The sequence below is a fragment of the Nansenia antarctica genome, assembly GCF_963989245.1.
Source record: "Nansenia antarctica genome assembly, chromosome: 19".
Classification (NCBI taxonomy): domain Eukaryota; kingdom Metazoa; phylum Chordata; class Actinopteri; order Argentiniformes; family Microstomatidae; genus Nansenia; species Nansenia antarctica.
In genome coordinates this window covers 25134322-25151263 of record NC_137692.1, presented here as the reverse complement: position 1 = coordinate 25151263, position 16942 = coordinate 25134322, and the positions used below count along the sequence as shown (strand labels likewise).

General features: G+C 46.0%; 1 protein-coding gene across 1 annotated transcript in view; it reads right to left on the bottom strand.

Annotated features, from left to right (window-relative positions):
• Positions 1–378: 378 nt before the first annotated feature.
• mettl16 (methyltransferase 16, N6-methyladenosine) overlaps positions 379–16942 on the bottom strand; it is a 38000-nt gene continuing 21436 nt past the window's right edge. Inside the window, exons 7-10 of the mRNA XM_080549114.1 lie at positions 16761–16830; positions 10327–10416; positions 2538–2720; positions 379–1499 (exon numbers count right to left, since the gene is read on the bottom strand). Coding sequence (XP_080405240.1) covers positions 645–1499; positions 2538–2720; positions 10327–10416; positions 16761–16830 — 1198 coding nt within the window. The 3' untranslated portion in view covers positions 379–644. The remainder of the gene's footprint in view (positions 1500–2537; positions 2721–10326; positions 10417–16760; positions 16831–16942) is intronic.

Sequence of the window (16942 nt, the reverse complement as noted above, 5' to 3'; positions counted from 1 at the left end):
TGTTACGGTACATGTAGGAACACGGTACATGTGGGAAAACTAGGGTCAGGGTTAGGTGCTAGGGTGCTAGGGTTAGGGTTAGGGATAGGATTAGACATGCCAGCATGTACCAAGTCGACGTAGCACCTAACCCTAACCCTAGTTTTCCCACATGTACCGTAACATATAGATTTATTTTTACTGGAGACATTCAAGCAGCCTTGTGCCTACTGAATAAAACCTTGATTATTCACAGACGTTATTCTCCAGAGACAGAAAGAGAGCCGTACACTCAGACAGAAAGAGAGCCGTACACTCTTGCTCATATTTTTCTTTCTTTTTTTATTAAACAAAATAAGAACAAGAACAAGCTCTTCAATCCAGCTTTTTTTTGTTTTTTTTTACACCTAGTGACACCTAGAGACGACAAGTCAAATCCTGCCTCAGTCTTAACCGTTACAAAACAGACATGTTACAAAAACATTGAGACCATAATCAACAACTCTGAACCAACCAACCAACCGACCGACTGGCTAGTGACAGTGTGGTTTCTCAGCACATCTAACCTACTGAATCTGACCAATGGGAGATCAGCACAGGGACAACGACGACGACAGATCAGCTTAGGTACGGTTCGACCTGGGTTCTACCTGGTTGAAACACTGCTAGGAGGGTACAGCAGAACGTGCGTGTCGGAGATGTTGGGCTGCGTTCCCCGAGGCGTGTCGGAGATGTTGGGCTGCGTTCCCCGAGGCCACAGTCCTGAGGAGCTCGTTCTTCAGGTAGGTAAGCAGCTGGTTCATCAGCTCCTTGTTCTGCCCCTCCACCCAGTGCATCTCCACGGAGACGTCCCTCTCCTCCGCCCTCACGTTCACCAGGCTCTTGAACAGGAAGTGCTGCACGGCGAAGGGGCTCTCGGGCCTCCGCTCCGCAGGCGCCACTTCCTGTTTCACTTTGGTTTCCTCCTCTGGCTCGGCAGGTACTTCCTGCGGGGCGGTTTGGACTTCCTGCTCCGTGTGCAGTGCTGCTGCTGCCTGGGTCTGAGTTTGGGGGGGTGCAGCGGTGGGAGACTCCACGGTGACGCTCTCACTCTCACCCGTGTCTTCCCGTGGGACACTGCAGGCGTCCTCCCCCGGCCTTTGGACATCGTCCTGGACTCTGGTCCCCTGGGGACGTGGCTGGGTCCTGTTGGACTCCAGGTCTGGAGACGGTGACTGTGGTTCCCTGGCTGGCTGCTGTGTTGCTGTGGGTTCTTTCTTGAAGATAATTCTCAATCTATCGATGCTTTGTGAAGAGGAGGGGGGTTGCTGCTTCTGCGGTTGTGAGGTCTTGGATGTGGTGGCGGGGGCAGCAGTGGCAGGGTTGTGGCCCCCCCCTGCACCAGGGGGCGCTCTGGGCAGCTCTCGGAGCTGACGGCCCAGGTCCCGGTGTTTCTTCCGCCGGTGGATCCAGGTGTTCTCCACAGCGGTCAGGAACAGCGACTGCTCATCCTTCACACGTGGGACACGTTTATGAAGCACCTGCAGTCAACACACAACACACAGCGAGTGAGAGTGTGTGTTTGTGAGTGAGTGAGTGTGTTTGTGAGTGTTTGTGAGTGAGTGAGTGAGTGTGTTTGTGTGTGTTTGTGAGTGAGTGAGTGAGTGAGTGAGTGAGTGAGTGAGTGTGTGTGTGTGTGTGTGTGTGTTTGTGAGTGTGTGTGTGTGTGTGAGTGAGTGAGTGAGTGAGTGAGTGAGTGAGTGTGTGTTTGTGAGTGAGTGAGTGAGTGAGTGAGTGAGTGAGTGTGTTTGTGAGTGAGTGAGTGAGTGAGTGAGTGAGTGTGTTTGTGTGTGTTTGTGAGTGAGTGAGTGAGTGTGTTTGTGTGTGTTTGTGAGTGAGTGAGTGAGTGAGTGTGTTTGTGAGTGAGTGAGTGAGTGAGTGTGTTTGTGTGTTTGTGAGTGAGTGAGTGAGTGAGTGTGTGTGTGTTTACAAGCTGGGCTTTAATATGGAGTTGGTCCCTTTGCTGCTACAACAGTCTCCACTCTTCTGGGAAGGCTTTCCACTTTAGAGTCTAAAGCACTTTTGGATTGCATCTGTTGTATGAAATGTGCTTTGCCTTGCTTCCTTCTCCAACCTTAGGTGGAAGTGGTCAGTTGCAACACCCCAAGTTTCCCTCTACTACACTGAAGTTATTGTCATACATCCTCCCACCGTGCTGTCTGCGATGCGGTTGGTTACATGTTGTGAATTGATAACTTGTGACGTTAGAATTATAAGGTTCTATCTCCATTTTTTGTCAAAATTGAGTTTTTTACATAATCTGATCCATTAGGTGTTTATTAATGCCTGTGTGGTGTTATTTTTAAAATGTTGACATTTTTGAGTTAGTAATTAATAAAATACAAAGGTTCCATCTCACAAAACATAATGGAATGTAAAAACTTTGACGCTCAATATCTCTGAACTACCCTAGACGGAGATAGAACCTTATCATTCTAAACGGAGATAGAACCTTATAATTCTAAACTCACAAACTGGGGGTGGTATTCTGTCGTGTGTGTGTGTACATGTGTGTTTACCCGTGAGTCTGTGAGCGTCCTCTCCAGTAGAAAGGTGACGGCCTCCACAGCGCTGCTGTGTGCTCCACAGCCCAGAGACGAGGCCGTCGCCTGAAGCTGCCTCACCTTGGGCTGCAGGACCGTGAAGGACAGCGGCTTACGAGGAGTAAACTTCTCCACCTTACGCTTCTTACTGGGGGGCGACTGGAGGAGAGAGAGAGAGAGAGAGAGAGAGAGAGAGAGAGAGAGAGAGAGAGAGAGAGAGAGGGAGGGAGAGAGAGAGAGAGGAGAGAGAGAGAGAGAGAGAGGGAGAGAGAGAGAGAGAGAGAGAGAGAGAGAGAGAGAGAGAGAGAGAGAGAGGAAGGATGAATGAACAAGACAGCCATCTCCAATGAACATCAGTGGGGTTTAACAGAGGCAGAAATCAGAGGACGGGTTCATTGTTTAGGGACAAAATACACCGGAGATGGGAATTCCCAGACATAATGTCTGGAAGAATAATCAAACAGTATTATTGTGATAAAACAACATGTTCTCAGTCATGGTGAAGACTGACAGCATTGTGCAGGAGACACAGAGGGCAGGTAGAAACAGAGATGTGTGTAACCTGGTGGTAAGCAACAAAGTACGTTTCACACATGGACCTCTCACTGACTTTCTAGACTGCTGTGTCATTACTACTACTAGCCTACTATAGTCACTACTACTACTACTACTACTACTACTATAGTCGTCACCACTACTACTACTACTACTACTACTACTACTACTACTACTGCTACTACTACTACTACTATAGTCACTACTACTACTACTACTATAGTCGTCACTACTACTACTGCTACTACTACTACTACTACTACTACTCCTACTACTACTACTACTCCTACTACTACTACTACTACTACTGCTACTACTACTACTACTACTACTATAGTCACTACTGCTACTACTACTACTGCTACTACTACTACTACTACTGCTGCTACTACTACTACTACTACTACTACTACTACTACTATAGTCACTACTACTACTACTACTACTGCCACTACTACTACTACTACTATAGTCACTACTACTACTACTACTACTACTACTGCTGCTACTACTACTACTACTACTACTACTATTACTACTACTACTACTGCTACTACTACTACTACTACTACTACTACTACTACTGCTGCTGCTACTACTACTACTACTACTACTACTACTATAGTCACTACTACTACTACTACTACTACTACTACTACTACTACTACTACTACTACTACTACTGGAAGTCAGTTACTTCACAGAGGATGTTCAGGGAACTGCCAACAGGGGGCAGTAATATCATATTATACGTAGTAGTAGGAACACTCATAATATAACCACCCCCCCCCCCCCCCCCCTCCCAAAAAAGGACTTCCTGTGCCGGACATTAGCTGTTGTGTTTCTGCATGCAAGCAGGATTTGAGGAGGCCCGCCACCAAAGACAGAAAGGACAGAAAATCCATGAGTCCACTAAGTGTTAACACACGCTAAAACATTTTAGAAAGTGCTTCAACCAGCGTTGGTACATTAAACATCTCTTTCAAGGGATCTCATTCCCTGATTGCTTCCAATTTAACGCTCATTATTATGACCTATCTTCCGTCATAGATTGAAGACCCATCTCTTCAGTCTACTGTCCCTCCCCACTACCCTTTACTAACCTGTACGGTCTCTCCACTGTAAATAAATGAATCATTTCTTCTTCTAGCATTGTGACTGCCAATGGACCCTGGTCCGAGCATAGATTTTGTTTTCATATGATGACTGTTTGAGAGAAGATTCACTTACTTTAGACAAATGTACGTTGTAAGTCGCTTTGGATAAAGGTGTCTGCTAGGCCTAAATGCCAAAAATCTTCCGCCGTAGACTGAAGACCTATCTCTTCAGGCTACACCTTAACTGTCCCTCCTGAAGACCTCCATCTCTTCAGGCTACACCTTAACTGTCCCTCCTGAAGACCTCCATCTCTTCAGGCTACACCTTAACTGTCCCTCCTGAAATCTCCCCATCCCCCTGTTCAGTTTCTCTACTGTATATTCACATGTATTTCGTGAGCTTAGAATGATAAGGTTCTATCTCCGTTTAGAATGATAAGGTTCTATCTCCGTTTAGGGTAGTTCAGAGATATTGAGCGTCAAAGTTTTTACATTCCATTATGTTTTGTGAGATGGAACCTTAATTACTAACTCAAAAATGTCAACATTTTAAAAATAACACCACACAGGCATTAATAAACACCTAATGGATCAGATTATGTAAAAAACTAAATTTTGACAAAAATGGAGATAGAACCTTCTGTTAAATGTCATTCTGGCGTCTGTTAAATGTCATGTCATTACAACTACCAGGAAACCGAAAGCTTGAATGTTATATAATTGTACCTTTAGGAGACAATCATTTCAAGAGCAGGTGAAGTTACCGGTAGTCTCCATGGAAACTATATTGGATTGCGGCCGAGGAGTGAAAGTGATGACTAAAGAGGAGGAGGAGGAAGAAGAGAAGGTGGAAAAACAAAGATGGAGGAAGAGGAGGAAGAGGGAGCAGAGGGCCGTTGTGAAAGAGAGAGAAGGAGTGTGAGGGAGGATGAGTCTGCAGAAAGAGGGTTTGATGGAAAGAGCGAGAGAGAAGGAAGGAGAGAGAGTCGCACATTCTCACCGATGACTCATGTCCCCTTAGGCCGGCTCACGTAACAGCTGAGTCATAACCCACATTTCTCTTCATCTTTCTGTCAATAGTGAGTTTAGAATGATAAGGTTCTATCTCCGTTTAGAATGATAAGGTTCTATCTCCGTTTAGAATGATAAGGTTCTATCTCTGTTTAGAATGATAAGGTTCTATCTCCGTTTAGAATGATAAGGTTCGATCTCTGTTTAGAATGAGAAGGTTCTATCTCCGTTTAGAATGATAAGGTTCTATCTCCGTTTAGAATGATAAGGTTCTATCTCCGTTTAGAATGATAAGGTTCTATCTCCGTTTAGAATGATAAGGTTCTATCTCCGTTTAGAATGATAAGGTTCTATCTCCGTTTAGGGCAGTTCATAGATATCTGTTGTATAGTATAGTATAGTGGATAGTGTACATAGCCTTTATTTATGTAAACCAGCTCCTTTCCCTTCTTGTTTTTAGTATTTTTTTCCTAGCACCAGGGGAGCCCCCCCTCCCAAATTTCGTTGTTTGGTACCTGTACTATATAAATGACAATAAAGACCATTCATTCATTCATTCATATTGAGCGTCAATGTTTTTACATTCCATTATGTTCTGTGAGATGGAACCCTTGTATTTTATTAATTCCTAACTCAAAAATGTCAACATTTAAAAAAATAACACCACACAGGCATTAATAAAATGGATCAGATTATGTAAAAAACTAAATGTTGACAAATGTAGATAGAACCTTATAATTCTAACATCAACCAATGTCTTCTTTTTCCTTTATCCCAACCCCCCAAAAACATCCACCATGGTGAATTCTAAATTCTAAAATTCTAAAACATCAATAAATATCAGTAGCCGTATTCCAACGCCTAGGCCAGCTAATGTGCTGTGCTCTCTCGCCAGTTTGAACCAGTCTCTCAACAAGCCACCTCTTCTTCGGCTAAGAAAAAGGCAAGGATGCCATGTCGTAACACACCACAAGGGGGAGCCCCCAACCCATGTGATTCCCAGTCTCACGCCCCTGCAATGACATTGGCAACACTGCTGACTGACTCCAGAGCAGCCTCTCAGTGGCACACTGCTCTGGCCACAGCCCTTCTTATCAAAGCATGTGCTACACACAGTCCCTACACACACACACACACACACACACACACACACCCCTACACACACACAACCCCTACACACACACAACCCCTACACACACAACCCCACACACACACACAACCCCCACACACACAACCCCTACACACGCACACACAACCCCTACACACACACAAGCCCTACACACACACACACACACACACACACACACACACACACACAAGCCCTACACACACACACACCCTAAACACACACACACACAACCCCTACACACACACAACCCCTACACACACATACCCCTACACACACACAACCCCTACACACACACACACACACACACAACCCTACACACACAACCCCTACACACACACACACACACAACCCTTACACACACACACACACAACCCCTACACACACACACAATCCCTACACACACAACCCCTCCTCCAGAGGCCTCTTCTCCTCTCCTTCGCATCGTTCCATGCATTACCATGAGCCCATCCTCCCATTTCTACCTCCCCTAGCCTCCCCTGGCACTGAAGGACATTGGCTAGCAGACAGCATGGCCAGCTGACCTCCACAGCTCAGCACCAAGGAGACCTGGACTACGACCTTCAGACTGCTCTGAGAACAGCCTCTTTTCAAAGCTGTTCTCCTGTGCGCTGCTGATAATGTTAATTCCTGATGTTAGAATTCTAAGGTTCTATCTACATTTTTGTCAAAATTGAGTTTTTTACATAATCTGATCCATTAGGTGTTTATTAATGCCTGTGTGGTGTTATTTTTTAAAATGTTGAAATTTTTGAGTTAGTAATTCATAAAATACAAAGGTTCCATCTCACAAAACATAATGGAATGTAAAAACTTTGACGCTCAATATCTCTGAACTACCCTAGACGGAGATAGAACCTTATCATTCTAAACGGAGATAGAACCTTATCATTCTAAACGGAGATAGAACCTTATCATTCTAAACGGAGATAGAACCTTATCATTCTAAGCTCACGAATTGCATCTTCAAAAGGCTTTAATAATGAACGATAGTCATGTTCCATTCATGAATTGTAGGATAGAAGAAAAACAGGGTTGGGTTCCAATGTTGTCTTCACTCAATACAGTTATTTAATTGAAATTCAACTCGTGAATTCAACACGAATCCTCGGAAACAATAGGAAACCATTTCTCAATTCACATCTAATTTAAATTCAGATTGTGGGATTGAGTGGGTAGAAATTAAATCAAATTGCAGCAACAACGCCGCCAAAGCGAAAAGCAGCGTGATAATGGGAGCGGTCAATAAGAGGTTTAGTCTGAGTGTGTCTGGCCTACAGCAGGGCTTGTTAGCTTCATCTGTTTCTTATTGTTCCCTCTACTGTGTGTGTGTGTGTGTGTGTGTGTCTCCTCCAGTAAACCCATCCACTCAAAGGAGAGCTAAAGGAGGTTAAAATCAATACAATTCATCACGTCAAGACTGCCTGTGTGTACAGAACATAGATACACACAGTAACAGATACACACAGTAACAGAGACACACAGTAACAGAGACACACAGTAACAGACACACAGTCCATGTGAGTGTGCATGCGTGCGTGCACACACACACATAGTCCACACCAACAAAAAATGGGTTATCTTCACCCAATGTGTGTGTGTGTGTGTGTGTTTCTCCTCTGCAGTGAATCAGCTCGACTCTCCCTTTCTCTCCATTATTTATCTGACACACACACACACACACAGAGACACAGACACAGACACACACACACACACACACACACACACATACAGACAGACACAGACACAGATACAGACACAGGTCGGGAGTTCAACCTACAGCCTGGTTCTCCAAATAAAACACCATTATTCAATTACCCACAGACACAGAGACACACACAGACACACACAGAGACACACTGACACACACACACACACACACACACACACACACACACACACACACACACACACACACACACACACACGCCTGGCCGCTCATTGGGAGTAATTTGGGGTTCAGTGTTCAGCAAACCACAGATCTGCTGACCAGGCGATCATTAGATGCCGTCTCTCCCTCTCTACCCGCTTCACCTCCTGAACCACAGCTGTCACACGCTTTGTTTACCTTCCTCACACACACGCATGATGACCATTTAACCTTGGGCTTGACAGCAGGGCTTATCTCTAAACACCCTCCCCACTAACCCCCCCCCCCCTCCTGTGGGCCCCTCAAACCTTAAATGCCTCTGACCCATGACCCCTCTCTGACCCCTGAACCCTCTCTCTCTTACCAACACTCCCTGCAGTCAATCTCCTCCTGACAGGCTGCATTCCTGACACGCCCCCTTCCTCTGGGTCACATGGCGCACAGAGACCGACAACAACAACAACAACAACAACAACAACAGGGGCCTTTGCGTTCCCCTTCCCGAAATCTTTGTGTAGCGTTCCACCCCCAACAGAGAGCAGAACTCTCTCTCTCTCTCTCTCTCTCTCTCTCTCTCTCTCTCTGGAGGAATGTAGAGTCACAGAGGGGTTAGAACAGGTAAGTAGGTCACAGACATTCATGCATATACTCATACACCCTGTACATATAGACATTCATATGCACACATATACTCGCATGCAAGCGCACATCAGCATAGCAAGTCATGCATGGAACAGCGCATGCAAGCACACACACGCACACACACACCTCAAAGCCAGCCTGACACACACACACCAGATGAGGGGTCATCTAGCCTGACACGTTAACACACACACACACACACACACACACACACACACACACACACACACAGACACACACACACACACACACACACACACACACACACACACACACACACAGACACACACACACACACACACACACACACACGGTGGGGGGGTTGAAATGTAGGCCAATCTTTCTGCTCAACTGGCTTGGTGTTAAAAGGCAACTGGAACTACAAGAGTGACCATCGCACTTCCTCCCTCCCCTGAGGCCTATAGCAGCCATCTCCTCCTGTTTCACCATCGCTGTTTATATCATGTTTAGCTTTAGTTATCGTCCTCTCCATGACGCTCTTTCATCACTCTCTCTCTCTCTGCCTTTTCTTTCTTTCTCTCGGTTTTCTCTCTCTCTGGTTTTCTCGGGTTTGCCGCCTCCACTCCATCATCAGTGCCCCCAAAGACAATGACGGCGTGGCATGCGAGCACACCCCTGCCCCGGAAACTGTTGCCTTGGATACGGCAAATTAAGGAGACACAGCAGCCATGTCCCCAGAGTGTGTGTTAAGTGTGTCTAATGGAATGGCCTGGAGCAGGAAGGAGGGAGGGAGAGAGAGAGAGAGGGAGAGAGAGAGAGGTGTAGAGGAGGTGGAGAGGGGGATGAAGAGAGGAGTGGAGAGAGGGATGAGAGAGAGGGGTGGGGATGAGAATGCATTATTGAGGAAGGCTCATCGGAGCATTCAGAAGTAGGTATGGATGAGACGTACACAGACGGCTATGAATGAGAGAGAGAGAGACACAGAGAGAGAGAGAGACAGAGAGAGAGAGAGAGACAGAGAGAGAGAGAGACAGACAGACAGAAACAGACAGACAAGACAGAGAAACAGAGACAGACAGACAGACAGAGACAGACAGAGAGAGACAGAGACAGAGAGAGACAGACAGAGAGACAGAGACAGACAGAGAGACAGAGACAGAGAGACAGAGAGACAGAGCCAGAGACAGACAGAGAGACAGGCAGAGACAGACAGAGACAGAGACAGACAGAGAAACAGAGACAGACAGAGAAACAGAGACAGACAGAGAGATGTTGGCGTCCCCGTACACCTCTCCCTAGTCCTCTGCTCAGTTGAGCAGCACTTTGGGGCGATGCTAATGTGCTGATGTGCTGATGTTTCTGGGTCTCCGTGGGGACGGCGCCCACCCTGCCCACCCTGCCCACCCTGCCCACCCTGCCCCCCCCACCCTGCCCACCCCGCCCACCCTGCCCACCCTGCCCACCCCGCCTGGACAAGCTTACCGGCAGCACCACGTGGTCATAGAAGCTCCAGGCCAGCGCCCAGCGCATGGTCCGCCCCTGGCAGAACTCTGTGTGGGTCACGTGGGGCACCTGGGGAGGACAAGGCAAGGCAGGTTTATTTGTAGAGCACATTTCATACCACAGGGGCAACTCAAAGTGCTTTACATGCATTATTTAAAAAATACAGCAAGAGGAGCATAGTAAGAAAATAAAAATGACAATGAATAAAAGCAAATATAAGAAGTAAATAGATTTAGAGAAAACATTTAAAAAGACAATAGTTAATGGGAAAAAAGACATTGATAGAAGTGTTTGTGTTTAATCATAACTGGTGCAAAACATGACGTATTTTTTTTAGCTTAGATTTAAATATTTTAAGGGTTTGGGCCTGTTTGATTTCTTCAGGGAGTTTGTTCCAGGAGCATGCAGCAACAGCAGCGACAACAGGAGGAGGCACAACAACACACCATGTCTCACACACACACACACACACACACACACACACACACACACACACACCTTGTGTCTAGAGTGTCTGGCATTCCTGCAGCAGTAGCAGAGTGAGGTGAGAAGCCCCAGGTGTCCAACATGTTTAAAAGGACACCTTCACACACACACACACACACACACACACACACACACACACACACACACACACACACACACACACACACACCTTCACACACCCAGGGCTGAGAGCAGCCCCCCCCCCCCTCCACCCAGCCTGGAGGGCGGGGGGACGAGGCACCGAGACCGTCTCCACTCGACACGTTTCCCATCACCACCTCAATCATTTGTTTAATTTTCTTTCTCTGAATTTTAACCATTAAGCAGCAGATGCTTTTATCCAAAGCCACTTACAATGTGAGATTACAGTCAGAGGGACAGTCTGTCTGCCTGGAGTCGTTTAGGGCTTAGTGCCTTACTTACTCACGGGCACACTAACACCCCCATTCACACATAAGAGCTTTCCCATTAAATTCCATGGAATTTAGGCTACCTGTGTGTGAACAGAATTTCAAGGGAAATCCACTCAGGCAATTTCCCTGGTCAAGTCCTTGTGTAAGTCCATAGAAAACGCTTAGGTGTGAACAGAAGCGTGAACATTGCCTGGTGCGGCACGTAAAGGGTTACGTATCTCGTGTGAATGGCGGAAAAAAACACTGGCGGCACGGGTTGGGATTTCATGTAATTTACAGAGAGAGAACTATGTGTAAAAAGGGCTTGAGTGGTAAAGTGTTCCCAGGTGGAATTTGAATTCATGACCTTTTGATCACCAGTGGAACTCACTATCCACTGGACCACCACTACCCTACCTAACCCTGACCCTGACCCTGACCACACACTCAGGCTGAAGCTGTTTTATACCCAAACCCCTTTCTCAATTCGTGAGCTTAGAATGATAAGGTTCTATCTCCGTTTAGAATGATAAGGTTCTATCTCCGTTTAGAATGATAAGGTTCTATCTCCGTTTAGAATGATAAGGTTCTATCTCCGTTTAGAATGATAAGGTTCTATCTCCGTTTAGAATGATAAGGTTCAGGGGCGGATTTAGGATCGTAGGAGATCCGGGGCTTAGCCCAGAGGGAGAATATAATGTGCGCGCGGAGCGCGCCGGAAAATTTTGCCTTCAACCTTCAACTTACCACCACCTTAAAGCAGACAAAAGGCACTGGAGAACACATATACATTCACACCCTTTAATGAAGCAAACTAATTGTGGTGGTTCTGGGCACAGAGGGAGGTCAGCACACGTAGCTCCCAGTGGTGTAGTCTACGTGATACGCAGGACTACGCCGTATACCCACTAGGAAAGGCCAAGGATTTGCGTATACCCACTAGAAAATGCGCGAGGATACGTAACGGCGTTTTGTGACAGAACTTTCACTTTCATTCATAAAATTCACCCCGTAGACCTGTGTTACGAAGCACTTACTTCGAACTTTCTGACATGTTTGTTATCACATAACCAGTCGTTCAGAATGCTAGTCTCAGTATTTCCCCTACAGAGCCTTGGGGTGGGCGGGCCGCGAATTTGCGAAACCTAGGATGGTAGGGGGAGGCAGGGCAATACCGCTACCTGATTGGTTGGCGAAGCACTCCCTCATTTCGCCAGCCAGCTGGACTGAAAAAATCAGGTGTAGTGCTGAGGCACAAATATGTACATTTCAAGCCTGCAAACTGCGACACTTTAAATAAATGTGCAATAACACTATTGTGCAATATGACAACCCTAGTCGTCTATCTGTACAGTATAGTATAGTGGATAGTGTACATAGCCTTTATTTATGTAAACCAGCTCCTTCCCTTCTTGTGATTTTTTTAAAAGTGTTTTTTCCCCTTTCCTAACACCAGGGGAGCCACCCCTCCTAAATTTCGTTGTTTGGTACCTGTACTGTAGCAATGACAATAAAGACGATTCATTCATTCATTCATTAATTCATTCATTCATTCATTCATTCAAGTGTCTGATTATAGTTTCATGGTGTGAATAATAGTGTCAAAGAACTAGCAAGCTAGCTAGCTAGCTCAGAGGTGATTAGATGAGCTAGTCTGCTGCACACATGCCAGCTAAAGAGCTAACTGGAGGCACTTTATTATTTTACTTAAAGTAGATATACAATCTTTCTTATTCTGCTAGAATTGGGCTTTATGGTAATACCATAATGGCATATTTACAGTACATGGACAGTGGATTGAAGCATTGGAACAAACCCTCACTCATTGGAAATGTCTGTTTTTTGTAGTTGGACATACGATTTTCTTACAGGTGAGAGAGTAATTAAAGACAGTATCTGACTCTATTGCCCACAGCAACCCAATATTCAATTAGAATGATGTTATGATTTTATATGAATTCAATGTATACCTCTTATTAAATTATAAATACTCTGGTTGTTATATTTGCCTTTTGGGTGACAGCAAAAGAGGGAGAGAGGAGGATAGAGAGGGAGAGAAGGAGAGAGAGCAGGATGGTGTCGGCACACCAGAGAGAGAGAGAGCAAGAACCAGGTGAGAAAGTGGACATGTAGTCAAGACCACGTAAGTAGCCTTGAGAACCGATGGTTCTCGAGCCTAACGGCCCTTAGGGGGCAGGAGCCTATCTCCTGTTTCTGTAGCGTGAGGCAGCTTGATGTACAAGTACAGTCCATGCCACCCCCCCCCCCCCCCAAGGCAGCAAACACTGGTGTAGATGCATACTGTATGCATAAGTGAGTGTGGTGGTGCGTATGGGGTGTCGCTACGGGACAGGTGTCGCTCTGACTGGGAGGGCAAAATCACAGTATACCCACTAGAAAAAACTAGACTACACCACTGGTAGCTCCCCCTGTCAGTCACCATCATTTATATTTGTATAGAATTACATAATTGATGGGCTGAGGCTAGTTATGTTACAGTATGTATCAATTCAATTCAATTCAATGATACTTTATTTATCCCCGTGGGGAAATTCATTCTGCCACGCCACTCCACTAAAAACAACACATAACAACACAACATAAAGGACAGACAACAACACTGAGCCAGCCATATACGGTATATAAAAAAACAGCGAGATCACGATAAAAAAGTGGATAAAAGAGATGGCTATAGTTATTATATCAGGGCAGTCTCTGTGCTCACCACTTATATTGTATTTAGAGTCTTGTCCTGTGTTATATGACGATATATTACATGTATTGTTGGCCTGTGTATAGTACTGTGAAATCAAATCCCCCCTGGGACATTAAACAAACTTAGTTAGTTAGCGTTACATCTTAGGATAGATTTGAGTCATGTTCTGTATACATACATACTACTATAAGGGCATACTTAATGTGGTTACTCCATGTTTACTAGCTGTAACATTAACGTTACATCATTCTTTTTCACTTGTTACTCAGTCAACCAGAGTACAGATATCAAAGACTATCAGCCTGTTATTCACTTTATTTGTATAAGTATTATCCTTTGTTTGATTTCTTACCATGTACCGTAACAGTACCTTGCTATGTTTCATTTTCATTATAACATAACGTTATGTTATGATAGCCAGCTAGCATTAGCAAACCGGAAAAGTAGTGTCAGTGAGTCAGTCACCTTTCTAATAAGATTCACAAACCTGAAACATCATCTATGTCATTACTGCTGGTGATGTCATTGTTGTCAGCTGCTGATACTGCTGCTGCAACAAGGCGCTTGTTTTGTTGAAACAACTTTGGGATATCCATCCTTACAATTTTGCAAGTCAAGCACTGATTGAGATCACTTCTTCTTCAGGGCAGGGTAGGCTACCCAGTACGCAGGCTAATGTCGCGCAGCTGCTGCCTCTCTGTTGGACTCCGGTACTGCACGTTACTCACGAGATTTTTTTATTTTTTTTTTATTTATTTTTTTAAAGTAAAACATTCGGGGCTTTTCAGAAAACATCCGGGGCTTGAGCCCCAGTAGCCACCCCCTAGCGCCGCCCCTGATAAGGTTCTATCTCCGTTTAGAATGATAAGGTTCTATCTCCGTTTAGAATGATAAGGTTCTATCTCCGTTTAGAATGATAAGGTTCTATCTCCGTTTAGAATGATAAGGTTCTATCTCTGTTTAGGGCAGTTCAGAGATATTGAGCGTCAAAGTTTTTACATTCCATTATGTTTTGTGAGATGGAACCTTTGTATTTTATTAATTACTAACTAAAAAAGGTAAACATTTTAAAAATAACACCACACAGGCATTAATAAACACCTAATGCATCAGATTATGTAAAAAAATAAAAAAATAAAAAGATAGAACCTTATAATTCTAACGTCGCGAGTTGTTAGGAACACAACAACTTTCTCACATCCACTCCACTCTAGTCATAGGGGCAGGAGCCTATCTCCTGTTTCTGTAGCGTGAGGCGCCTTGATGTACAAGTACCCCCCCCCCCCCCGGACATGACGCTGCTACGCTGCAGGAGTCAATAGGAGGAGGGTTTCCGAGGGGATTGAAAAAGGTCAGAGGTCAGGAGCACAGGATCAGAGAGAGAAGTAGACACACACTTTTACCAGCGCCTGGGGTCGACCCCTAAACACTCACCAGATTAAACAAGCAACACGAGAGGGAGAGAGGAAGGAAGGAGAGAGGGAGGGAGGGAGAGAGGGAGGGAGGGAGGAGAGAGGGAGGAGAGAGAGAGGGAGGGAGGGAGGAGAGAGAGAGGAAGGAAGGAGAGAGGGAGGGAGGGAGGAGGGAGGGAGGGAGGGAGGAGAGAGGGAGGAGAGAGGGAGGGAGGGAGGAGAGAGAGAGGGAGGGAAGGAGGGAGGGAGGAGAGAGGGAGGAGAGAGAGAGGGAGGGAGGGAGGAGAGAGAGAGGAAGGAAGGAGAGAGGGAGGGAGGGAGGAGGGAGGGAGGGAGGGAGGATAGAGGGAGGGAGGGAGGAGAGAGGGAGGGAAGGAGGAGAGAGAGAGGGAGGGAGGGAGGAGAGAGGGAAAACAGATAGTGAGGTAGAAGGAGAGAGGGTGCGAACACCATTACCATATTAATTAGACTCCTCTATCGCACACACAAACACACACACACACACACACACACACACACACACACACACACACACTCCTGGACGGAGGCCAACGTTGCAGCACTCACGCTGATGAGCAGCGACAGCCCTCTGACACCTCAGAAGGAGAAGGGCATTGTGGGCTAGCTGCCGGGGAGCCCTGGAGGACCCCAGATGATTGACAGTGAGGGGGGGGGGGGGGTGCATCAGTCCTGTCTCATCTGACTGTCAGTGGTCACGGGCTAACTGAGCTAATGCTAGGCTAACGCTAGGCTAATGGGAGTTAATGGACATCGCCATGCGTCTCGGTCACGCTCGGGCGCTAACAAAAATGTGCTCAGTCCCAAAGCCCATCTGTGACATGGCTTAGCCAGCGTGTTAGGGGGGGTTGGGGGGGTTGATCAGCTCCTCCCTCTACTAATGATGGGGTCCCGGGGGGGCAGGCAGGCTTTCAACTCCCCCCAACTCCACCATATATGTATATATGTGTGTGTGTGTGTGTGTGTGTGTGTGTGTGTGTGTATATGTGTGTGTGTAGTTGTGTGTGTGTGTGTGTGTATGTATATATGTGTGGGTGTGTGTGTGGTTGTGTGTGTGTGTGTAAGTGTGGTTGTGTGTGTGTGTGTAAGTGTGGTTGTGTGTGTGTGTGTAAGTGTGGTTGTGTGTGTGTGTGTGTGTATATATATATGTGTGTGTGTGTGTGTGTATATGTGTGTGTGTGTGTGTGTATATGTGTGTATACCTTTGGGCATGGGGCATGTTAGGACATGCCTAGACATGTGATGGGTGCCGTGTGCCTGTGTATATTGACATGAGACCACCATTGTGTGTGTGTGTGTGTGTGTGTGTGTGTGTGTGTGTGTGTGTGTGTATCTGTGAGTGTGTGTGTGTGTGTGTGTGTGTGTGTGTGTGTGTGTGTGTGCACTCACCCCATGTTTTCTCAGCTCCTCCTTCAAAGGCGCCAAACTGCACTTCTTTCCCAGCATGCAGCTGTACCACCTGCAGGAAACAAAGAAATGCAGAATGTGTCAGACGTGAGGCTCAGCTCCCCATGGCAACACACTCACAGAGAGAACATCTCAACACACACATAGAGAACTACACACACAGA